Raw genomic sequence first — 26,361 nt, forward strand, 5'->3', positions numbered from 1 at the left:
TCTTCTAAAGGAGATCAATATAGTCTGAAAATGGCCACAACCACCCAGCCCTCTTAACTGCATTCAGTCAATATGCTTTAATTTCTTTGAAGTAGTATACTTTATTATTTTGTGATATTTAGGGCCTTTCATGGAATGCGGGAAAACAATTAGAATCGCATTGTCCATCCATCAACACTTTGTTTTTACACGATAAGTCAAACAATTTTTAAATTTTGTACAGAAGTTAATTCTTTACAATGAAAGGAGAACCTATATCATACAATCAGATTATACTTGTGAACAGTCTGGGTAATTGGGAGTGATCCAGTTGTTGATAGCAGATTTAATTTTATTTAAATTTTTTTTAATAATACAAATTGTTTGAAAGTTAGCATTAATAAAATATTATCAGGTGGAGATGTAAATGGAAGGATTATTATTAGTAGGTTGTACATGTATGAACATCTCCACTGACAGAACCAGAAATTAATCTTTTTTTTTTTTTTTTTTTTTTTTTTTTTTTTACAAATTGTTTTGTTGTTCCCCTTGATTTCTTCTGCTGCCATTTTCAACATACACTCATTTAGGTGCTGGTTCCAAGGAAACAACTGAATCAACGCTGTTGGCTTAGATGTGATTTTTAAGTTAACCTAATTTTTTTTATTCTGCTCTCAAATTTTATGCTATTGTCAGTGCATAACGAACAAGTGTAGATGCTGGAATTAATGAGAGTACATGATAATGAATTCTTTCATCTGCCTTTTTAAAATTTCTAATTTTATTTCCTTATAATATTTAAAATAAAAAATACATTACATGTGTTTACAATTTAATAACAGGTATTAGGGATAAAAATCTTAAGTTGTGGATCCAAAGGAAGAGGAACTTTTTCTAATCACATACAATGTATGTATTGATTTAATTTGAAGGAAAAATATTCAAATATAGATCCAGAGAATTTTGTGGTGGATCCAAGGGTCTAATCTTTTGAGAGGGGGATCCAAGGGGAGTGGGAAATATATTATGAATTAAAAAGTTTGAGATATTAAAAGTATTTTATATTTAAGAATAAATGATTTTTGATATATATGTTAAACCTATGAATAATTGAGAACATCAGGCATGTCTAATGTTCATGGCTCTTTATCGAAAGGGAGAGGAATGTAGCTTTTTCTTATAATATGAAGTTTTGTTTTAAGCATAATGTCAAAGTTACATAACTTTAAGCTCAATATAAGTGAATTATATAGATCCAAAGAATTAAGTGATGGATCATAGGATCCAGGTTTTTGAATGAGGGATCCAAGGGGAGTGGGGAATAATTTATCAATTTAAAAAAAAAGAAAGAGATATTCATGAAAAAAAATTTGAAATATAGCTATGTAACTCTTCTGTATGGGAGATAAGAAAATTTATCCTTTATATGAATGAGTCATATATTATATATAGGTTTGAATTATATATAGATTCAAAGAATTTAGTGGTTACTAGATCCAAGGGTCTATTCTTTTGAGTGGGGGATCCAAGGGGAATGGGACCTAATTTTTTAATTAATTTATAAACAGCATTTGCATATCCTTATATTTGAAAAAAAAGATATTACATGTGTTTACAATTTGATAACAAATAATAGGATCAATTAAATTTTAATTAAGTTGTGGATCCAAAGGAAGAAGAACTTTATCTAATCACATATGTATTGATTTAATTTGAAGAAAAAAATATTCAAACATAGATCCAGAGAATTTTGTGGTGGATCCAGGAGTCTAATCTTTTGAGAGGGGGATCAGAGGGGAGTGGGAATATTTTATGAATTAAAAAGTTTGAGATATTAAAAGTATATTTATGTTAAAGTAAATGATTTTAATATGTTAATCAGGTCTCAAGAATAAATGTTTTATGTTCAGGCTGTTGATTGAAAGTGAGAGGAACATACTTTTATCTGATAATATAAATTATTTTTTGATTTCAACAAAATGATATCAAGCACACGTACATAACTTAATTAAGCTTAACATGAATGAGTTAAATAGCTCCATAGAATTAAGTGATGGATCCAAGGATCCAGTTTATTTGGGGATCCAAGGGGAAAATTGAAGGAAAAAAGAAATATGAAATAAATATTGAAATATATATAGCAATGGTACTCTTCTGTATGGAAGATAAGAAAGTTTATTCTTTATATGAATAAGTCATATAGAAAATATATCTATGTAACATGAATCATACATAGATTCAAAGAATTTATTGGTGGATTCAACGGTCTCTTCTTATGAGTTGGGGATCCAAGGGAAGTGGGACATACCAAGATAATTTATGAATTAAGGTCAGACGATACGTTCCTCAGATATTTGTTTTGTATATCTTCGTAAATTATGAAAAATATTCAAAATTATAATTACCTTGTGATTTCTAAACTGGTTTCTAATTGTCTTTAAAAAATCAACACGCTAAAAAAATAATATTGGCAAATCAAGTTATTTCCAAAAGGATTATAAAGGAAACACCACCCTCTGGTATCTTGCACAAATGCCTGGTAAGGTACCTCAATTTTTTGCGAGTAAACATGTTAAAGTAGCAATACTTCAATAACAAAATATTAGAAAAAATTATATATTATTGAGGAACGTATCGTCTGTCCTTAATTAATAAACAGAATTTGTTATCTCTAAGAACAAATGATTTTGCTACTAACAAGGTTTCAAAAATATTGAAAAAAAAATGAGGAGAAGACATGTCTGAAATTATTATTTCTTGGAAATAAGTTTGAAAATAAGACAAGACAATAATTAATGTCTCCATTCCAATTTTCATGAAATCAAAGATATATAATGAAGATTACATGGGTTTTTTTACCCTAAGTAACAAAAACGTGGGGGAAAAAAACCCACATGTAATTTTTAGTCGTATATGGGTTTAAAAACCCCACGAAAGATTATATGGGTTTTTTTCCCCCATGGGGAAAATTTTAAACCCCATGGGGTTTTTGTGGGGTTTTTCATGGGGTAATTTTAAGTACATGTTTCCCCATGGGATTTTTATCTTTGCCACTTAATATCTCAAAAACTAGCTAAAAATGTTGGATTTTTTATTTCATAAATCAATTTAAATACAAAAACCCCACCATTTAAAAAAAATCCTAAGATAATAGCTTTAAAGGAAAAGGGTGCGCAAGTTCGGAAAAATGTCCATTCCGAAGTTGTCCGTCCCACTGTTGATTAATTATCAACTATAATGTGTTTCCTGTAAGACATTGATAAGATAAAACAGCAGAATAACATTCGTATACAAAATTAATGAGTGTTAACTAAAAAACTTATATTTTTTTATATCTGTACACAGACCCTGACGTAGTAAGTGTCTTCATTTTTCGCATGAAATTACAATAATGTTGGTCTTAAATGCATACATGCACGTATATTTAATTTAGCCATTCTGTACACAAAGACCAATGCTGGCTCTAAATAAAGAAAATTCTATGATATTTATTTAAATGATTTTCTTTTCCTTCAGAATAACGTCTTCTGAAGAACTGCATGCTAAGGCAATTCATTGAAGAAAAAAACCCCAATAATTTATTAATTGGTTTACACATAGATGCTTAGCGAAATATTCTTTTAAATCGTGCATTGTGTTAAGCAGAAGGTTACCCCTACAAATTTAAGCGCCCTCCCCTTCTTCAAAAAATGGAGAGAAAATAGTTTCTTTCGATATATAGGTATTATATACTGATGTGGTGATTGTCAATACTACTACATGTACAAGCATTTCTTTATGTACGCCGTCCATTTCTTGATTTTTATACGCCGACATGTAACATTACTTATTTAAAAAAAAAAAACTGGACATAAAACTGTCTACTCAAACTACAGGCCTGTATGAAAGTAATTTCAATTTGGGGCAAAACTTTACTAGAAAGTTGTTAACTAGCAAACCTTACCAGAAATTACAGGAAAAAAGTTATATATGAAAGATACAGGACGGTACTGGCTAAACGGCTAAATTAAGCCACATATATACAGTACCCGCATCGTTATTCTTTACAGGATACACGATACGATAGGATACACGCACGATACGATAGGATAAACGCACGATACGATAGGATACACGCACGATAGGACAGGATACACGCACGATAGGATAAACGCAAAACACGATAAACGCAAAATACGATAAACGCAAAACACGATAGACCTGATAAACGATCTTCACGATAGGATGAACGCAAAACCTGATAGGATTGTTTCAAAATGCGAAGCGTTTTTTGACAAGACGAAAAGATTCCTTTTTGATATATCGTAGTATGATAATTCTAATTACTTACAAAGCCGCAAATCTAATTGATAAAATATATTAAATTTACCATGATAAAAAATATGAAGTAAAGATGCTTTGTAAAAGATTTTTTTTTCGTCAATAAAATTGATCGTCATCAATTTCAAACTGTAATTATTTAAGATTGATTCCACTCTATGATGGAAATTAGGCAATTGTTTGTGTAATTATACAAATGTCGAGATTCCATCGAATCGTTAAATTTGAATTTTGAGTCGTTGAATTACTTAGATTTTAACTTGTTGGTGGCTCAAAAATTCGGTAGACAAGCAAATTTTTACACCCATGTGCAATAAATTCACGAAATGCTAAAAATATATTCATTATTTTAACAAATAAAACCTTATAAAATTCATAACAATTATTTTTACGCAAGAACTCCATGTAAAAAAATGAAATACATACTTGGATTCAAAATCTTGTGCTAGAAGTCTGCGATGTATCCAAAATCGCCTTTACATGTAATAATATGTATTTAATAATTCAAATCTAACGGCAAAAATTATTAGTCATAATTGGGGGGGGGGTGAAAAATTATCATTATAATCATTTTAAGGTTAACGCTTTTTCCTCAAAGTTTTTACGAATTTGCTTTAGTTTATATTTTATATAAATTAATTTTATATTTATTAGGTTTTAAACAAATGACTTCCTGAAATTGCTAGTTGCATTGACACAGACTGTGCACTGGGCTGTGATTAAATTATCTCTCCTATATATAAATATATCTGTTACACATATCCCGTATCCCGTATCCCATAGAAATTATTTACATATTCCAAGTACATACATTGTATATGTATATATGAGGAAGGAGGCCGACCGAAAGAAATTGAATTCAATAAAATTAAGAAAGGTCACTAGATCTGTCATCATCTACATGTAGTATCCGCATCATATCGCATTTCCATTCTTTTGTATTTATTCTCTGGTATTTCTAATGCTATAGACCTGTAAGATTAAGAAGGGAGCATGCAGACGTATACCTAAAAATTTTACAGTGTACCAACATGTGTAGTATACAATAGAAACATAATGCTTAAATAATTATGCCCATCAACAACAATAATGTCTTTAACCTCTTTTGTTTGCTTTTTATACCCCCCCCCCCCCCCCCCAAGAAATGACGTTATTTTCTAAGCATGCCTGTGTTATAAACATTTACAATAACGTGATATGAACTTTATTATCATAACTGACAAAACAGTGAAGAGAAGATATGTACAATATATTAAACAGAAAATATTACATGCATGAAGAAAGGATAACAGAGTGTAATGTCAACCAAGAATTTGTATCTACTATAGACACGTGTATGCTACATTGTAAGCTTACAATGTGTGTGAATATATTTATTGGGTACTTAAACTTTGTATCAAATAAATACCATTGAATGATTACATACTCTTGTTTACAGCATATTAGAACGCACACACAAATGAATTAGAAATTAATTTTCACAATACGACAATTGGATTTTCGAACTGAATAATTGTAAATTATTGCCATTAGACTTTGTATTAATTGTTACAAAACTTATATAGGACAACTTCGGCAAAATTAGACAAAACTTTGTAAATTATGAATATCTTATTCCCAGTTGAGGCACAGTCAGCGGGGAAAGGGGGAGGGGGGGCATAACCACTCAAAAGAGATCCAATTCAAACAGCAATAAATAAATAAATCAAAATATATATTGACTTCTTGAATATAGTGAAGTATTTAATGCAATCGATAAACTAATAAAATTAAATTCAAGGTATTTACTCGTCTTGTGTATCACGGCAGATCCGGGCTATTTCTTTTTACATGTATCTTTGAGGCGCCTTTAATAACCAAAAAAAAAAAATAAATAAAAATCGTGCGAGGCAAAGATCGTATTTTTCTGCCAAGAATTACATTGTACATTGTATTTACCATATTCTTCGATGAATAGAATTTTCGAACAATAAACGAGGGTTTCCAAATGCACACGATAAACGCAAAACACGATACACGATAGAACCTGATAAACGATCTTCAAGATAAACGCAAAACCTGATAAACGGAAAACACGATAGAAAACGCAAAACCTGATAAACGGAAAAACACGATACGATAGGATACACGCACGATACGATAGGATACACGCACGATAGGACACGATAGAATTGTAAAGAATAACGATGCGGGTACTGTATACATGTTTATACAGCCCTGCACATCAACGAGTAAACACCGGGCATTATTGTCCAACAAATCAGATGATCAAATATTGACAAATTGTTACCAGTCACAACTAAAATTCTGAATGCAATGGACATGATTGTAGGTTACTAGTACCTACAATAATTCTGGGCTTATTTTTATCATGTGTTTCATGTCTGTAACAACAGTTTCAAAATGGGGGGGGACTTCCAAAAAAATCTGACAAGCCCAAAAAAATCATTTAATTTCACCCTTGCCCCCCCTCTTCGCATTCTACGGGCCGGTGTTTTTCAAATTAAAATACTGTACGTTTTCCCTACCTTTGCTTAGATATTGGTTCGGGGTTTTTTTTCACCTTGTGTTTACTCTCCTTTTTTTATAAATCAATTTTCAAATTAAATGTGAAAAATTCTGATACATTAAAACGGTGTGAGAATTTTTTTAACTAAAGGCAAAGATGTTTCAAGTAAAATATAGCAAAAAGGAAAAAGTCCAGCAATTTGTCCACTGATTCTTATAATTGATAACTGAGTGAGGCTCAAAATCGAAACCAAAAAAGGAAGGGGTTCAGTAAAGTATCTAAAGCCAAACAAGCGAAAAAAATCAAATCTTTATTATTCTTGAACCGTCCTTGGCGGTAATTATTTTGCCTTGATTTTCACAAGTATATACTAGTCTATCATACCCTTATTCCTTTTACTAAACAGCAATTTTTGACGCCGAACTTTTCCATCATCACTAAAAATAAATATTGTTCTGATTGATTGATTGTATATTGTTTTACGTCCCATTCGAGAATTTTTCACTCATATAGAGACGTCACCATATACCGGTGAAGGGCTTCAAATTTTGACCTTTACTCGGCACTCAGGGCCATTGAGCAGTGAGGGATCTTTATCGTGCCAACGCCTGCCGTGACACGGGGCCTCGGTTTTTAAGGTCTCATCCGAAAGACCCGCAACTTTCACTCTAAAGTGCCGAGCGCATGGCGAAGGAACAGTTGCTACCTATTTTTTATCGACTTAGGTCTGTCGCGGCCGAGATTCGAACTCACGACCTCCCGATCACGGAGCGAGCGCTCTACCGACTGAGCTACCGTGAACGGTAAATATTGTTCTGGATACATGTCATATAGTTCATTTGCATGCCAAATGTCCATCGAAATTTACGGCAGACTTCGAAGGACAACAACGTTCTTGTCACAAAATAATAAACAGCAGATAAAGAGTCACCATATGTTTATTTTGAGGGTCGCAACAGGAAATAAGCTTTGTTTCCTTTACTGCAAAAATATGATTAGGGACGTATGGCACGTCCACAATGCCCCCCCCCCCAATTTTCTACGGTCCTCAACAATTATTCATTTTCTGACGGTAGTTCCTTCAAGGGTTCCTGTTGAAACTTCCAATTTTAAAACATGTATACATGTATTAAGGTTTAACATCTTCCGTTGTGACATTATACATTAATCAGAATAATGAATAATTTAATGAAAAAGTAGTGTGGGAGGGGAGAGGGCAAGCGGACATTTTCTGTTTGGATGGGCACTACGTTCCAAGCCCCCGCCCCACCCCCAAGTCATATAATTTGAGGGGTCACACCAGACACATAAACTTTCTCTGGTCACCCTCAGATAAACGCTTCGTTTTCTATAGTATACTAATTATCAGCAAATTTATTGAGGAGCACCCCCCTTTCTATGAACAGAGAAGAACTTCATTAAGGATATAAGAACTCATAATCACCGTCACAGGGAAATTATATTATATATAAAAACTTTACCCTGTTCTGTTTCCCATAATGCATCGCTCTGCAGAGGCTTTATTCATTGGTCAATTTTCACGAGGCGCCATTTTTGGAGTTGAGCAAGACGGAGAAGAACTCGGGTGTAAGGTGCAAATGTGAAAAGTTAATGATGTTTTCGCCACCCAGTGTCTTTAAAACTGTGAAAAATGCAATGATCAACAACCAAGGATTAAGAAAACTTATTTTTCCAAATAATTGTTTCATGTTCTGAGACAAAATATCAGAATATTGGTTAGTAGTGTACGTATATTTTTAGGGTGAGTTAACCATGCATCGGACACATACCTTGCTTCGGACAACTTCAAACAATAAACTTTCATTGAACCTGAGTCTCCCCATGTTTTTACTTGTTTCTGTCTTAAAGATGAAGAATTAAACATTTTAATGATGTCGATTTTTATTTTCATGTTGTGATAAAAATACCACAAGAATGGCCTTGAAATTACGTCATATTTTGCATCATCAAAGGGGAGTAACCAGAATTTTACGATTTTGCAATTTTTAGAGTTGTCGTTCTTTTAAATAGACGTCAACGGAATGGGTCGGACCTTGGTAAAATTTGCCAATGATTGATAATATTACAGAAATTTTTCAAAAATTTTACTTCAATGTTTGTATTATATATTTTAGAGTTGTTTTTAACTAGTATGTTTATTTCACCGTACATCGGACACAAATTAACCATGCATCGGACACTTTCCGATGCAGGGGTAATCACTTCCATTTTCATGTAAAACCCAAATGACAGCTGTTTTTTACGGAAATAGAAAATAGAAACTCTAAATTTTCAGTGAAAATACAAATTATCGATATATGATGACTAGAAGTGGACTCAATTTATTTGTTTAAACTAGATGATTATAACCCACGAGACAAAGGCGAAAGTTGTCATATTATACTAGCATTGTAAAGCCTTTCTAAGGCGATTTGATGCAACTAAAAACTCTTCATATTTGAGGATCGAAATAGTCATTCAAATTTAATTAGAAGGTTAATTTTTAAATAAAAGATAAAAATCTTTCAATATCACTAATTTTAAAGCACCAAGATCAAGGTATGATATTTTTCTGGTTCAAATATCGTATGTCCGATGCATGGTGAATATTGTCCGATCCTTGGTAAATTCTGACTTATTTCGAAAAAATCGGTTTTTAATGATATTTTCTCAATAAATAGGGCACGATTGTGTCAAAAATTTATATTTTAACCACATACTACATGTTAAGTTCCATTTTGATAATATTCGGTCGGTAGCGATATCACTAGAACTTGTTGAAGTGCAAGGGTGTCCGATGCATGGTGAATTCACCCTATATACTTTTTTACGGTAAATAATAATTAGTAATAATGGGCAGAACAAATCTTTCCCATCGAAGACCACATTCGTTTTGACGCCATTTTGAAATGTTTGATATATAAGTTTTAAATATTTTAGTTTACACATTGCAAAAACGAAAAGAGAAATTTGAATTACACAATATTTAGTGTTTTACGATCAAAGATGCATAGATAGTAGACTTTGTATAGCTAGACCCTATGGCACCACATTTGTCTTTTTCCATGCTGTACGTTTTGCATTTTAGATTATTATTTTTTTTTTAGTGAAAATGAATGCTTACTGTAATAGTTCTCTCTCTATGTATATAAATGAAAAGTATATGATTTTTTTTTGTTGTTAAATCGGATAATAATGTTTTTACCGAATATGGTTTCCTTCTTAATACAGACAAAACATATATCCGGTTTGAATACATGTGTTCTCGGATCGTCAACTTCATGAACTTGCACTTGTTAGACTTTTGGAACTTTTTATGATGTAACGACAAGGTATAAATGAATTATTTCTGCTACTAAATTACGATTAAGTCATTAATATTTAAACAAAAGGTGTCCGCGATCTCAACTTATCAGATTATTCACGAAGGACATCATCATCAATGGAAATTTAAAAGACAGCTGAAAGAGAGAGTTCTGACTATTGTAATTCGACACAGATAAAACGCCTTTATGTGGCAGATATAATTACAAATTATGAAGAATCATAAGAACAATTTAAATAGATTGTGTGTAACTAGAGTACATATACATCTTACAAAGCCATAGCACAACCCTTATTGATATGCATAGTGATGATTTGTATAGGGAAAATGTATTGGTTTTAAAGTGCACTGTCTATAATAATATAGTAACTGTTTAACAAACAAGTGATAGATTGTAAATTGAAACAGTTTACTGTTCAAAAGACAAAATTTCTCATGTGTGACCTGCTGAGAGATTTACTGAAAATGTTAAAAACAATTGAATAAGCCTACATGATGTACAAATATTGATAATTTTTGATAGTATTTCAAGTAATGCAAATGAATCATCTAAATTACAATCATCAGTTATTGATGGCGGTCACAACATCGTAGAAGCATAATGATAAAAATAAGTGAATCCGCATTTGATTGAAATTTTTGTCTGTTTATTTTTTTTCCCTCCCTGGTAGTTGTTGAAGTCTAGGCCATTATTAAAAATACTTTTGTTTGATGTACTCCGACCCACATTTTGCAAAATGAGTAGGTAGGTAGGTAGATTTTTTTGGCAGTATCTAACAAATTGATTTTTGTCATACAAAAACACAGAATTAGAAATTTATTGATGTTTCATTATGTACACTGGACAGCTAGACAGATTTAATATTTATTTCTGCATAAAACAAGTGTCTTGGAGAAATAATAAACCTCAACTTTATAATGAAACAAAATTTATTTCAATGAAACCAAAAAAAAAAAAAAAAAAAAAAAATTGAAATAAAATTTCAATACTTAAAAAAATGATTGGGTAGGTGTGATTTTGATGGGTTATTCGGAGTACATCAAACAAATCATTTTTAGCACACTGACCCAAAGGCTCAAGTGCACTTTTCTGATCGAAATTTGTCTGTCGCCGTCGTTTTCGTATTTTTTTCACATTTCAATCTTCTCAAGAACCACTGGGCCAATTTCAACCAAACTTGCTATAAAGTATCCTTGGGTAAGGGGGATTCAAGTTTGTTCAAATAAAGGGCCATATCTTCTTCTAAAGAGAAATAATTACAATTAAATGAAAAATTCATGGCATCATTTAAAAATCTTCTTTTCTGGAACCATAGGGCAATGGAAGATTCCAATGAAAGAGAAGCATCCTCAGGTAGTGTAAATTCAAATTTTTTCAAATCATGACCCCCAGTGTAGGGCGGGGCCATAATGGATGATCAATTTTACATAGGAATACATAGGAAAAAATCTTTTAAAATCTTCTTCACTAGAACCACTGTATCAGGAAAGATGACACTTACGTTGAAACATCCTCAGCTAGTATAAATTTAAGTTTGTTCAAATCATGACCTCCGGGGTAGGACGGGGCCACAATGAACGATCGAAGTATATAGGAAAAATCTTAGAAATTCTTCTTTTCAGGAACAACAAATTGATTGGTCTTATTTATATACACGGGTGATGAAGTAATGTAGATATAATTTATTTAAATCATGACCCCCCCCCCCCAGGAGAATAGAGGGGCCATAACAGGGGATCATAGTTATACAGAGGAATAAAGAGGATTTTCTTCTTAAGAACAGCAATGCTAATATGTGTCATGTTAATTCAAAAGCATCCTTAGAAAGTGTAGAATCCCCCCCCCCCTCCAAACCACTTTTATATTTAAACTTTTCAATAATGAACTGATTTATATTTTTTCCTACCCAAAGTGCTTAGGTGAGCAATGTGGCCCCTGGGACACTTGTTTATTGTTGGTCTTATAGGTGAAATCAGAATGCAATAGTAATTGTACATAATATATTCTTTCAGAGAGAAGAAAACTGACATTAAAGGAGAACCAGTAAGATGTATGATGAATCAAGATGTGATCATGTGGTAAGTGGTAATTAATTCAATCATAAATACCCGGTAGGCATGTATAACAATTGCATGTAAAGAAAAGAACTTGAGTTTAATTGGAATGTTGAAATACCAATTGCAAACTACAAGAGATTATGTAAAATTATGGCTTGGAGTCTTCTTTTTCTCTATAAAATTTTCTGTCTGGATGATATCTCGCATAATATACACCTTGCAGTGAGGAATTTAGTTCACCCGAGCTAAAAACTCATGTGAACTTTTCTGATCACCTTTTGTTTTGTGTTTTGTCCATCAAACTGTCTATCCATCTGTGAGCTTTTCACATCTTTAACTTCTTCCCAAGAACCACTAATTTTAACCAAGGTTGACACAAAGTAAAAGATATTCTAAATTGTACAGAGGAAGCCCACCTCCCCCCCCCCCCCCTTCACCCAAAGGGGAAATGATCAACTCTCTTAAATATTATTGATATGATCAATGTTGAGCAACTTATAGTTTTGTAACCTGTAGACTTTATTTCAAGAATAATGAATATTTGTTTGAGTCCTATTGCCATGGTTCAAAGTTCAATTCAATCATTGAAAATATTTTGAGATATTTGAGGATTCAAGATATCAGGAGTAAAATGCTTAAAGAGTACTTCCAAATTACTTCAACATACATGTATCTATTGTATTTGAGATGTCTGTGTTCGAGATGCCAAAGTTCAACTGTATGGCTATGATAAAGTAATAAATATTATAACTTACTAAAACTTTTTAACATTGAAACATGTTAAATGAAACAATACAAGAATGAAAAATAAGGACATGCACATTTACTGATTTCTGGCTGGTCAGTATTTTGATGACTGTAATTTCTAAAATAGTCAGTGAAACACATTGAAGCTTTAAATGTAGGTATATGTTAACTAAATATACTATAAGGTAATATTTATAAATGGGCAGTCTTAAACAAACATTACAACATGCATGTATGTAAATTGGGGCTAAAATTGGTTAATGGCTATCGCCTTAATTTTCAGTGACATAAAACAAGATTTAGAATGCAGGTAAATAATACTAGTATGTGTCTGTACATATGGTATAGCATATAGAACTTGTACTGAATGTTGATGAACTAAATCTTGAATGGCTGTTATGTTGGTCGTCTTTGATGAAATTTAGATTATTTGTATGTAAACTGAGTGTACATGCAATTTGAAATTATTCATAGGTATTAAACATGATTAAAGCATGTGTATGCAATGCAACATATGATGAATTCATATTGACTTATATGGATATAGCTTTACATATATATGCATTGATTTTTTAGGGTCCTGTTCTGTGGATGCCATGGGATGATCTGTCTGTCCATCTGATATCACTTGTCCTGAGTATATTTTCTCTCCTCATAGCCCAATCTCACTCAAATTTAACTCGTAGAGTGCCTGTGGATGGAGGGTAAAAAGTGACCTTGGACCAATTATCTAGGTCAAAGGTCAGTATCAAAATACACTATATATCTTTATTTAAAGTCCTTGTCCAGAGCATGATTTTTCTCCCTTGGTATGATCTGGATTGTGTGTCATGGGATGAAGGGTGTGTAGTGATCTTTAACCAAATTTCTAGGTCTAATGTCATTTAATAAGAAAAAAAAAATTGTAATATCCTTGTCCAGAGCACATTTCTCTCCAATTGACTCAACTAAAAGAAGTGTTCTATGAGATAGTCATACTCTCAATCATACCTGCTTTGATATTTATCTGACTTAAAACATTGCATGTACTATGTAATGTTCATTATTCTGATTTCATGGTCATTAAAGAACTACGCACGCTAACTTTCGATTCCCGCCTACATTTTACACCCATTTAATTCAATACTTATGGCAATTTGACCGTAAAATCCTTGTTGAATATAAAGAACAGTTCAATGGTAATTGACTGATAATTTTAATGCCAGTATTAAATAGTTAATTATTCCTAATTCCAGCTCTTAAAATAAGGGGGGTAGACGATATTTTCCATTGAAATCGGGCTTTAAAGCATCAACACATTTTAAAATATTCTTGGATATGAATAAATGTTCCTAAAATCTTTTCTTATGTTTTACGCATATAAAATTAAACATATATTATTTAAAAAAATACAATACTTTAGTTGTAAAACCCTTTGAAATTGGTGAAAAATAAGCATTATTGTAGTTTTTTGTCTGTAAACATATTTTTCCCCCCCGTGAAACACAAAAAGCTTTGGTATGAATTTGTAAAATGACAGTCCATATTACCTGTAAAAAGGAATTTTTGTTTCACGGGGGGGAAAGATGTTTTAAAAATATTTTCCGTTTTCCGTTGATTTCTATAGTGAAAAACACAAGTTTTACCCAAATTATAGAGTTATCTCTCTTTGTTTTCCCAAAGAAGTAATGTTTCATGAAAATTCATATAAATATTTATATAAATATGAAAAATCATCCAAATATGTTAACTTTTGGAAATCGACTTGGAGGTAGGCGGGAGAACAATGCTGTCGTTCGCAGTTCTTTAAAGACTGAAACTAATCACTGATATTGGTACATTAAAGGACATTGAGTGATCTTGTCAGATTTCTAAATAATATTCAAGCATACAATTCTTACAAAAAATAATTTTTTATTAAAATATATTGCAGATCGCAGATGATGTGAAGAAAATACAAGGGAAGCTAATGTTGAAAGAAGTACTGAGTATTTAATCAAGTTTATGAATGGACTTAGATGTGAAAGACTACTACATTGTTTACCTAAGATATATGATTTTATTTATTTTGATATAATTTTAAAATAATGTTTTTGTACGTCAAATGAATTATTAAACATATGATTTGATAATGCTTTTTCTTCTTTATACATTTTTTAATAGATTTTGAAAAGAAAACACAGTTTACCAAGGAAATTAATAATATATATTTTGATTTAAAACTGCTGTTCTCTTTTCACATTCTAGAAAAGAAAGATTTACCATGGAAAATACAGGGATCCTTGAACTTCCAGTTGCCTGTCAATTATTTCCCAAAATTGAAATGCTCAACCTACCCTGTAGTTTCCATGGTATGGAAACTATTACACCTCAATTCCACATTGCTTCCCGTCTCAGAAAAATAAGGGAATCTTGAAGTTTCCCTGTAATTTCCTTTTATGGAACACCAGATAATTCCACCAAGTTTCCATAACACGGAAACCGCTACGCTCCAATTCCATGTAGTTTCCTGAGTCATTGAAATTTGAGGAATCATGGTTTCCTCTAGTTTCCATTCATGGGAAACCTGAGGATTCCATCCAGTTTCCCAATTCCATGGAAACCACTACGCTCCGATTCCACGTAGTTTCCTAATTATGGAAACCAGTGGAATCTTCAGGTTTCCCATTACGGGAAACTACATGGAGGCTTGGGAAACTTCAGGTTTCCCGAGGTTTCCGTGGTTCGGGATACCTAATGGAATCGGAGCGTTGTAGTTTCCGTGCCACGGAAACTTGACGGAATAACCTGGCATCCGCTGCGGAAACCACTGGGAAACATGATGTAAACTTGAAGTTTCCATGTGGTTTCCGTATGGTTTCCAATGATGGGAAACTGCTTATTTCACCCAGTGATTTAACTTTGCCTGCTTCCCTTTCCTCGGAATGTTTTCTATACACTTCCCCGCTTTCGATACCGGTCAACCGCAGATGTTATTGTAGACCGGGGTATTAGTAATTTCCTTGCTATTTCCAAATGCTTTAATCCCGACAGGTACAGAGAAACAATAATTTCTTTCACATCAGTACTCAACTTCTTTCACATCAGTACTTAATTCTTTGCGCACGGTAGCCATTTTGTTTACATTGGAAATACACAGCAGACGAAAATAATTTTTGCTACGTAATTGTGACACGTGACAGTCACGTGGATATGCTATAAATGTATACTAATTTAATCAACATTGACGCCATGGTTAAAACATACAGGTCGACGAAGTCTTGTGAAAATTTAAGGTGACGTAATGAAAATTAAATTTGGATGATCACTAATGGCACAATACTGTGTAGTTCTGAGGTGGTTTAAGAGTGTGTCAAACATAGCATGTTATTATCGAATATCGCGCACAATATTGGGTAAAAAAGACGCTGCTGTGAGAAAAACACAAAGTTTACAATCACAGGAGAATAGTGGACGGTGTTACAGAATTTGCTTGCATTAATTCGTCAGGTGTTTTAACCAATTTTGTGGGAAGGATTAAAGCTAAAGAGAGGTTAAGCTAAGGATGTCCCATATTTTCTCGTAAAACCAAAAACGGCGCCGGTGTAGGTAGTACTAACCCCACCGTAACTCGATATGTTCAAAAATTTTAAATCCTGGAAAATAAATAAGATTGTGAATGGCAATGAGACTCAGTCTTATTTTTTTTAAAAGTCGAAAGTGAAAAGCAATAGTGAGTTTTGGATTGCCGAAGTTGAAATAATATGAAAAAATACGCACAAAAAGGTGTCTGGGGGAAGACTTTTGTACGTTTAATATTCGTAAACGGTAAGAGTCCTGATACTAAAGATACATTTGTGGAAAACTGCATTAATACACTTCAGTTTATACAGAATATGTTTCGTGTAATACAGTAGAGAGCTATATAATAGACCAAAAAATCCAGCTATATCATATAAATAAAAATCTTTTATGAACGCCCAAGATAACATTACTGTGCTTATTAACAAAGCAAAAAAAATATGGAATTGCTGATTTACCGTTCCAGTCTGACAGTCTTTCTCTACTTCCAGGCAATTTTTTTTTAAACATCTTTTCAAAGAAGCCTATAACAGCACTTTTTCGATGTTCTCATGTGGACAAAAAACGCGACTTTTCAGTATGCTAAACATGCGAGATTCTGACGTCATTTTTTGAGTTATACGTCAAAAATATAAGAAAATGGCGTCCATGTAAGTGCAAATTTTCTAGCTCTTTTCAATGGTATCAATCTTATTAACTTCTGTGAAATGGTTGATATTTTAAGTTCCAGTTTGATGTTTTTAACTTTCCAATTAAAAGTAATTGAATAACTGCTGAAATTTGACAGCAGTCCCAATTTAATAAGCCTGTATTTTTCGAGATATCTTGGAAGTTTTCCCAAAGAAAATCTTACTATCTTCATATTTTTCACTAATTTGTTGGTCAGACATTTTGGATTCGTTTATTAGATAATTAGGACCCCGCTCTGCGGGCGCCCTTTAGTAAACAGTCTCTCCGTCCGAGATCTCTTGTCCGGAGCATATCTTCTCTCTCCTTGGCCCAATCTGGCTCATACTTCTCCCACAGAGTGTCTTGGTTAAAGGGTGTGCAGTGATCTTGAACCATGTTTCTAGGTCTAAGGTTAAGGTCATAGCAGAATTCTATGAAAAATCCTTGTCCGGAGAATATCTTCTCTCCTCTTGGTCCAATGTGGCTCATACTTCACTCACAGAGTGCCACTGCTCAATGGATGTGCAGTGACCTTGAACGAAGATTCTAGATCAAGTTCAAAAATAGCCTCTCTGTTTATATTTTTGTTCGGTGCATAATTTCTTTCCCTTAATTCCAGTCAGCTTCAAACTTTACCAATTGACTAAGGATTTTCCTTGACTTGTGATTTTCCTTCCATATTTTGGTAGAGGATATGCAACATTCGTGATTTTTGTGCCGGTTTTTTTTTTTTTTTTTTTTTGATAGAGGGTATGGAGCACTCGTGATTTTCGTGCCATTTTTTTTATTATAACAAGGATGCCATAGAGGCCCTTTAGACTCAAACAACACATTCCTTAATAGTACACAAATGTTCCTCTTCAAAATAAACCCTAGCTACCTTACATTTTCGTGTTCGTTGCTGAAAGCGGGACCCTTTGAGATGACCACCATCTCAATGATATCTATTTCATACACTATTTTCTATAATATAAGATAATTCATACTTAAAATATTCTTGAGTTACTAATAACAATTATTTGTCAAAGTAATACAAATATTTGAAATTACTTCTCATATGACAGGGGTTTTCTTGAAATCACAATTTAGCCTTTGACATTGAAATTCTTATTTCTCCCCCCCCCCCCCTCCCAAAAAAAAAAAACAAACAAACAAACAAAACAAAAAACAAACAAACACTGACTTATTACACTAGATTCGAGCTTGAATTTACCATTAATGAATAATTTCTGAAAATTGCTAGTGAATACTCAATTTTGCTAGTAAATGTTCGCCACTAGCTAAAGTTTGCTCATGGTAATGAAAGTTAATTTTGAACCCAACAGTTATGGAATCCTGGAATTAAACAATTGGTGCTGGAAAGAATACAATTATTGCATGGATTACACAATATATTATTCGAGCAGTGATTTGTAAATTCTGGCCGTTCATGTGTCATAAATGGATGTCGCATTTGTATAAGAATAGTAACTTTACCTTTTGAACTTCCCATCCCTAGTCATCTTCGCTAGCCAAGGGTTTCCGATCCGAAATCTACTCTACAGCGTTTTAGAGTAGACTTTAGATCGGAAACCCTTGGCTAGCGAAGATGATCCATAGTATGCTGTTTTGAACGTAAAAGCTTCCCACACACTTTATAATGAAATTACATATGAAATGCAAATCGTGTGTTGATAACACACTTAGTGCAGGGATTATACATTCAGTGCAGAGATTGTGCAATTAGTGCAGGGATTAGTAAGCCCACGGGAGATCTACCAAATATATTCACTACTGTGTGTATCTTAGTAGTGTTGGGATTCAAACCCACAAGTCCCCTTACGTAAGCCAGACTGTTAGCAACACACAGAGGATAACACATAAATAGGACGATTGAGTACATCATTTTCCCCAAGACATTTTACATGTGACATATTCAGGGTATTGGTGATAGAATTATTAAGACAGAAGACAATTAGTTAAAGGATTAGCCTGTTAGTGCAGGGATTATACATTTAGTGCAGAGATTGTGCAATTATTGCAGTGATTATATTAGACAGTGCTGGGATTACATATATACAGTTAGTACAGAGATTGTGCAATGATTAGACACTTAGTGCAGGGATAAGTAAGCCCGTCGAAGATCTACCCAATATATATTCACTACTGTGTGTATCTAAGTAATGGTGAGATTTGAACCCCTTTGAGTCCCCTTACATAAGCCAGACTGTTAGCAACACAGAGAGGATAACACATAGATAGTATCTTGACTTCTCACATTAAGGAGAAAAATTCAAAATGGGACTCGAATTTCCCTTTCACGTTTCCAGCAATGTCTGACCGTAGTAATGTGCATTTGAAAAAGGTTAAGGGGGCAGAATCCCAGCAACTTTTTTGTTGAAAAGAGTGCAATTATTAAACAGGTCTTGGAATCTACTTTATATGGATATTATTGTCATTGCGCACAACGGTGCTTACAGCGAACCGTCGTTCAATCCAATGAATGAGCCGAAAAGCATGATGGTCTATAAATAATTATTTCTAATGTTTTTTGTGAAAAATACGAAGAATTAGATACTAATTAAGATTGCCCATGCTCACATTAACAAACAGTCAATTTTCCGTGTTAAATAGTACGTTGAAATACCGCTCACAAAGTCTTCACAAGTAAGTAAGAATCCAGTTTTTATAACTTGATATTCGTAATTTTGCCATGCTACTGGTGTTATTCGTTGTTGCTTTATTATTTGTTTACTAGAAAGTAAAAGTTGATGCATTTATTAAAAAATACATAAATTTATTGCTGCACGGCATTTATTTTACACAGTATTAATTCTCATGTACATCGATCACAGAACATGTATTGTAGCATATATGTATCGTAGTAAACAATGACAATGTGTGAGTACACTTCAGAGCCGATTGTTTTGGACCAGGGAATAGTCACATGAAATTCATATTCACTGATAGTACCACTGACGGATTTAAGGGGGGGCGTGGGGGGCGCACGCCCCCCCTAAAATTTTCAAAGTATGATATGACTAATATCAATAATTCCATACTTTGGTATATAACAAACCAATACCGCTATTTTGTGCCTGGTTTTACTCTTAAAATACACGAAAACCCAGGAGCTTCCGGGGGCTTCGCCCCCTGGGCCCCCTCTATTCAAAGTATGATATGACTAGTATTAATAATGCCAAACTTTGGTACATATAAACTAACCAATACCCCTATTATTGTGCCTGGTTTTACTCTTAAAATACACGAAAACCCAGAAGCTTCCGGGGGCTTCGCCCCCCGGGCCCCCACCAGGGCTTCGCCCTGGACCCAGTTATCCACGCCCCCCCTAATCACAAATCCTGTATCCGCCCATGAGTACAGCACGGGAAAAGCGGCCAGGGGCTCGTAACATAAAGGGTACTTAAGTCTAAGACTATGCTTAAGTAGGACTTGAGTACATTCTTAGGCTTAAGACCATAACTAGAAGCGTGCTAAGATTTCACGATTTAAGCAAGACTTAGGCGGCCGGTAGAGGTGACTTAAGTATGTCTTAAGAACCATATACAAAAATTTAGAATTAGATATTGTTAAATGCCGGCATTAAAGGTGCTAAGACACAGATTTGAAGTTAATATTTACTCAAATTTTCTGTATAATTTCATGACTTATATGTTGCTATAGCATTTCATACGAAAATTTGATAAAAATCTTATTTTGTCTGGAAGTTATTGAAACTTCGAATTTCTGGACGCGTTTGATAGACACATCCTTGCACTTTCACAAATTTTAACTTTATCTTTATTACTTTAGAAAAGTAGCAATTTTGTTGTTTATTAATGAAAAATATTAAAACTATAATGCAGAAATTTCAGAGTAGAAATGTAGAAAGGAAAATCCTCTCACCAGTATTGTCAGCCCGTGTTCAGTGGTGTGTGCAGAGTTTAACCATTGAACACACCCGGTGAAACGTAAACATTAACAACAATAGAGCTCGTGCCCTGTTTACAAAAACAGTTTACGTTTCACGGGTGTATTCAATTAGTTAAATGCTGTACACAACTACGCAACACTGAGCACGGCTGACAATACTTATATGAGTGGGTTTTGCTTTCGCACATTTTTACTCTGAATTTTCTGGATTATAGATGTAATATTATTCATTAATACACAACAAAATTGCTATTTTCTTAAGTATTAAGGATAAAGTTAAAAATTGTGAAAGTGCAAGGATGTGTTAATCAAACACCTCCCGAAATTTCGTAGCTTCAATCGTTTCCAGATTAAATAAGTTTTTAATTTTATTTTCGTGTGAAATGCTATAGCAACATATAAGGTGTGATATTATACAGAAAATTTGAGAAAATATAAGCTTCAAATCTGTGTCTATGCACCTTTAAAACATTCATGAGAATTTTTTTTTTACCCGGGGGGTCTTCAATTGAAGAGCAAAAAAAAATTGTCATCACATGTAATTAATAAGGGAGAACATCCATAAAGCAGCTTTTTTGTAGTAAACTATATATCGGAAAAATTAATTATGGGGGGGGGGGAGCCCCTTGTATTCTAGCATTTTATCAAACATCCTTAGTATACCTTCCAATATTGTTTCAACTGAAAGTCTATGCTTAAAATTCTTATCATTTCCATTTTTTTTAACCGAGTGTCCCATTGGAGTAGCCAATGAGATGCTTGACTGGTCAGTAGTTGTTTTAGTCCACTTTGGATCAGAATGCCTTTTGCCCTCGACATAGTCAATAAATGGATATTGCACAAATGAGCAAACTTGACTTACCTCTAAAACTGCTTCAGATGCCAACATTCAATAAATATTCCTCTAATGACCTCAAACCGCTTTTTTGGTTCTACAGTGTAATTAAGTATTAAATGACAGGCTTATCTGTTTTATTTCTTTTTGTTGTATAAAAAATCCTGTTCCCATCTTTTAAGCCAATTATGGGAACTTTATTTGCACTCTTGATGACAATTAAAATTTTAAATAATACAATTTTAATTATTAAACCAGATGTTAACAAATGAGTGACTTAGTTGATCAAAAAATGTTATCTAAATTTAATTTTCTAATAAATAATACCAAATAATTCGATGAATAAATTAGTAAGCGTAGCCTCAAACTCATCTAAGATGCCTAAGCAATCCTCATGCTTGGCTTCCTTTTTTGAGCATTATGGGGAGCTGAACAACAGTATATTTCTCCTTTATTCTTGATTGATATTTAAAGCGATTCTCTGGCTCATATGAATCCATCCACCTTAATCCTTCATTAGGATTTTCCTTAAGAATTCTGCTTACTTAGATCTACAAAAGGTTTGACTATTATACAATTTTGGCAATATATCTATCTCAAAAATTGGAATTGTATAATGTATATTGCTAAATATCTACACTTAATATGTTTAAGAAGTTTAATGACTTATTTATATTTCCGTTACATTGAACTGTTCCGAAGTGTACTGTACAGCAGGTTAAAATCGCGGTCGGAAAAGATCGCGATTTGTTCAACTTGCAGCAAATCGCGGTCGTTTGAATTCGCGGAAAGGAAAAATTATACAAAAAAACTTTTTCAGCACTTCAAATATTTTCCTTGCGTATTATGTCGAATTCTGAACCCGATTAAATCGAACAAAACCAGTCTACATGAAAACACCGTACTAATCCCGATTAAAACATGATTGTGACGTAAACCTTTTGTTTGTATTGTCCATTCTAGAGCTTAATGTTGAGCTAACTCCTCAAACAATCCATTAAGTTACCTGTAAGTGTCCATTCTTTTTGGAAAACTGTCCATTCTTTTAAGAATGCACAGTTTTTTTCAAAAAGAATGGACAGTTAAAACAAAGAGAATGGAGAGTTACAGGTAAACTTTGGAATGTGTTCAAGAGGGAAACAAAAACAAATATACTAAATACTTTTTAATTTACATGTAAATAACAAAAAGTACGCGGAGACCAAAGTTATTCCAGAACACAATGTCTACACAGCATCCACTCGATTTTACTCTTTTAAATCCATGAATGATGCACATTATTTCAATACCCAAAACTTAATTTTCACAAAACTTGAATTCAAATGACACAATTTCGAATTCACATTTGATTTAAATTTCGGAAAAATCGTTCCCTCGGGGAGAATTCATTTTCAGATAGAAGTACGTCTAGTATTAAATCCTCCACCCAGAAAACAGTTTGCACTATGAACACTACACTGCTGCAGTTAATATTTCGGTAGAAAATAAATAAAAATGAAACATTTCCCGATTTGATTTGAAAAAATTTCAGGTCGAAGATTGGCTCATGGCTAATCCAGCACTCAGAACATAATTTGCATCTCACCATTACACTGCTGCAGTTAATATATCCCCAAAAATAGAATTCAAATAAACATTTCCAGGTTTGATTTGAATTTGATCATCTATATCTGTCGTCGAAGTTCATTTTTGGGTCAAAATTTGGCTAATATTTCTTTTACTCTTCCTTTTCTGTTTCCAGATCCAAATATCACTAATTTTGTGCATATTTTGATTTATAAGATTTTGATTCTGTCATATACTCTCTCCATTACAGGAAAACATGTATGCCTTTACAACGCAAACTGTAAACTGATTTTGAAGCATCGCATACTTGTATAAATACTAGTATCCCACAAAATCCACCTGTAACTGTCCATTCTTAAGACAAAAACCTTTTGTTATTTGCATCTGGAAACACAATGGCTATTTAACAAATTGCTCTGCATCCCTAGCTTACCTGTGACTGTCCATTCCGTAAACAATGAACTTGCCATTGTATGTCTGCTACCTGTCATTTTGTACATTTTATATTTAATTTTCAAAACAAAGGAAATCATGTTTTAAGTAGGAGAAAGGCCGAAAACTGTCCATTCTGTGAGAGAAAGAACTAATCTCGGGCCTACGGCCCTCGATTAGTTCTTTCTCTCACAGAATGGACAGTTTTCGGCCTTTCTCCTTTACTTAGAAGACAAACTGTTGTACGATTTACAATGTTACGCATTCAGATAATTTTTCTTTATTTCTCGTTTTCTTTCTTTCTTTCTTTCTTTTTATTAAATATTTTTGAAATACATATGAGTCTATACTCGAGTGATTTATTCAAGTGATTTCAAGTCGTATCCAAAACATTCATGTAAAAAAAAAAGAAGCCCTTTGGCAGGTGTTCGTTCATATGTATGTTTTGAGTAGAGTGCAGAGTAGTATTTTACTGCAGTATATTGAAATCTCCCTGAATCTATATAAGTTATCAGTACCGGTAGTCAAAATGTTGAACTGTTAATAAAATTGAATAAATGTGTTGGGTTGTCTTTACTACGTATGTGCCTTGATTAAAGATAATATGACTGAGTGATACGCACGGGTGAAATCAAACAATACATGTTTTATAATTACATCGCACCTCTACTGGGTGGCAGAATTAAATGTTAGTTATAGATGTTTATTTATCAATTAAGTTAAAAAAAAAAAGTCTTAGTAATTGATCCGTACAACCGCATAATTAGAAAGATAGTCTACATCTCCGCTATATTAATTACTGTTTTTATGTTTGCAAGGAAAAACAAATAGAGTTAACGAATCTAATCAAAGATATCGGTAATATTTCAAATTATCCTTATCAATTTTTGAGGAATTATTCACTGTATGTTGAATTCGCGGAATTTTTATTTCCGCGAATATAGCGAATATTAACTCCGCGGTTTAATTTCCTGCTGTACAGTATTTGCTACATTATACATGTACCTTGTAACACAGTATCATCCGTTCTTTCTCTACTCCATCCTGCAAGTTAAAGCTCGCTTCAGGTATGTGAAGCGAGCTAGGTATGTGATGTTTGGTTAAACAATTGATATGGTTGTGCATTGTAGGTAGGCGATTCTGGAAAAAAAATATGTTTGATGCAAATAGGTGAAGGGATCTATTTGGATTTTACATTGAAAGGTGTGCAGATTTCACTTGTAAAAAAAATATCTTCATGGACATGCAGACGGACAATGTGATTCTTATAGGGCTGCAATATTTCATGCAGAACCCTAATGATAAGTGTATGCAGCATAAATAAAATATTGTTTTTAAGTTTAATTAAGGAAATGTTATGGTTTTATGTAGAGATTTTTTTATCATCTCATCTTGCATTATAAAATGTTCTTACCAAGCAAATACTTATTAATAAACACATGTATCTTAATGTACCATAACATCCAAATTGTCTCCTGATATCTTGATCATAGGTGTTCTTCTGATATGTTGAATAATTTGAAACTTTGAGGTTTTGGAGGCTTCATCCTGCAGATTCAGTCTGCTTGTGGGTGCAAGACAAAATCTGAAGTGATTTGATCTGGTGAGAGCCTTAAATAATAATATCATTATTGTTACTGTGTATCAGAGGTTGTAAAACGTGATGCATTTTTTTTTCTTGAACATCAACTGGGAAACCCGACGAAAAATAGTGTCCTTACCTTTTTTAAATAATCAGAATAGAAAATCGTCTAAGAATCACATTGCTTTCATTTTAATTCATAATTAATATCTGCCAAGATAGTTTACATTCACTTAAAAATAAACAAACTCTTTCTTCAAGTTGACCCCTCAAACAAACAAGTGAAATGAGTCTCTGGAAAGCAGAAGCCAGGCCATCATTAAGAATATCTTTGTTTCCCCTAACCCGACCCTAAAACTTCAAGTTGAGTAGGTAGGTAGGTAAATTATTTTTTTTTCTGACAGCAGTTTTGAAAAATACATTCTGAAAATTGAATAATATCTCTATAAATAAGAAAGAACAAAAGAAACCGATTTTTAAACCGAATATCATACAAATGAAATTTAAAAGCAACATGTATGGTAAATTAATTCACAAATATTATTCATTTGAACTTGTGAAATATCTCAGGCCAACGTAAATTTATTGAAATTGAATTTTTACAAAAAGACAAGATTCGGAAATACTCAACCATCGGCCATCCGAGTAAATATTTTTCAAACCTACTATCATCTTCGAGTGCTTACACAGATAAAATGTCAAGGGCCTTGCGTGGCGAAGTAATTCTAGTGTTTCGTTTTGAAGTCACGACGTAGTTAAGGAGCTTATTCTAAGTCACAGGTCCCGACGTGGAGCGTGGAAACTACATATATGTAGTCAGTCAAATGAGACCGTAAAAAAACGTAGGGCCATGCAGTGTCACATACATGTGGCTGTTGGCACGATAA

At 33.2% G+C, this 26,361-nt stretch overlaps 1 protein-coding gene and 1 long non-coding RNA gene across 2 annotated transcripts in view; both read left to right on the forward strand.

The window, feature by feature from the left end:
• The first annotated feature begins 10,066 nt into the window (after positions 1-10,066).
• Positions 10,067-13,655, forward strand: LOC133179435 (uncharacterized). Its single transcript, XR_009720121.1, has 3 exons — positions 10,067-10,140; positions 12,147-12,212; positions 13,515-13,655. It is a non-coding gene; the product is annotated as an uncharacterized LOC133179435 (long non-coding RNA).
• A 3,462-nt stretch (positions 13,656-17,117) lies between these two features.
• Positions 17,118-26,361, forward strand: part of LOC133179280 (uncharacterized) — a 32,943-nt gene continuing 23,699 nt past the window's right edge. Inside the window, exon 1 of the mRNA XM_061314068.1 lies at positions 17,118-17,128. Coding sequence (XP_061170052.1) covers positions 17,118-17,128 — 11 coding nt within the window. The remainder of the gene's footprint in view (positions 17,129-26,361) is intronic.

Source organism: Saccostrea echinata, unplaced genomic scaffold (assembly GCF_033153115.1).
Source record: "Saccostrea echinata isolate AGI-Se365-2 ecotype Australia unplaced genomic scaffold, CSIRO_AGI_Sech_v1 ptg000004l, whole genome shotgun sequence".
Lineage (NCBI taxonomy): Eukaryota > Metazoa > Mollusca > Bivalvia > Ostreida > Ostreidae > Saccostrea > Saccostrea echinata.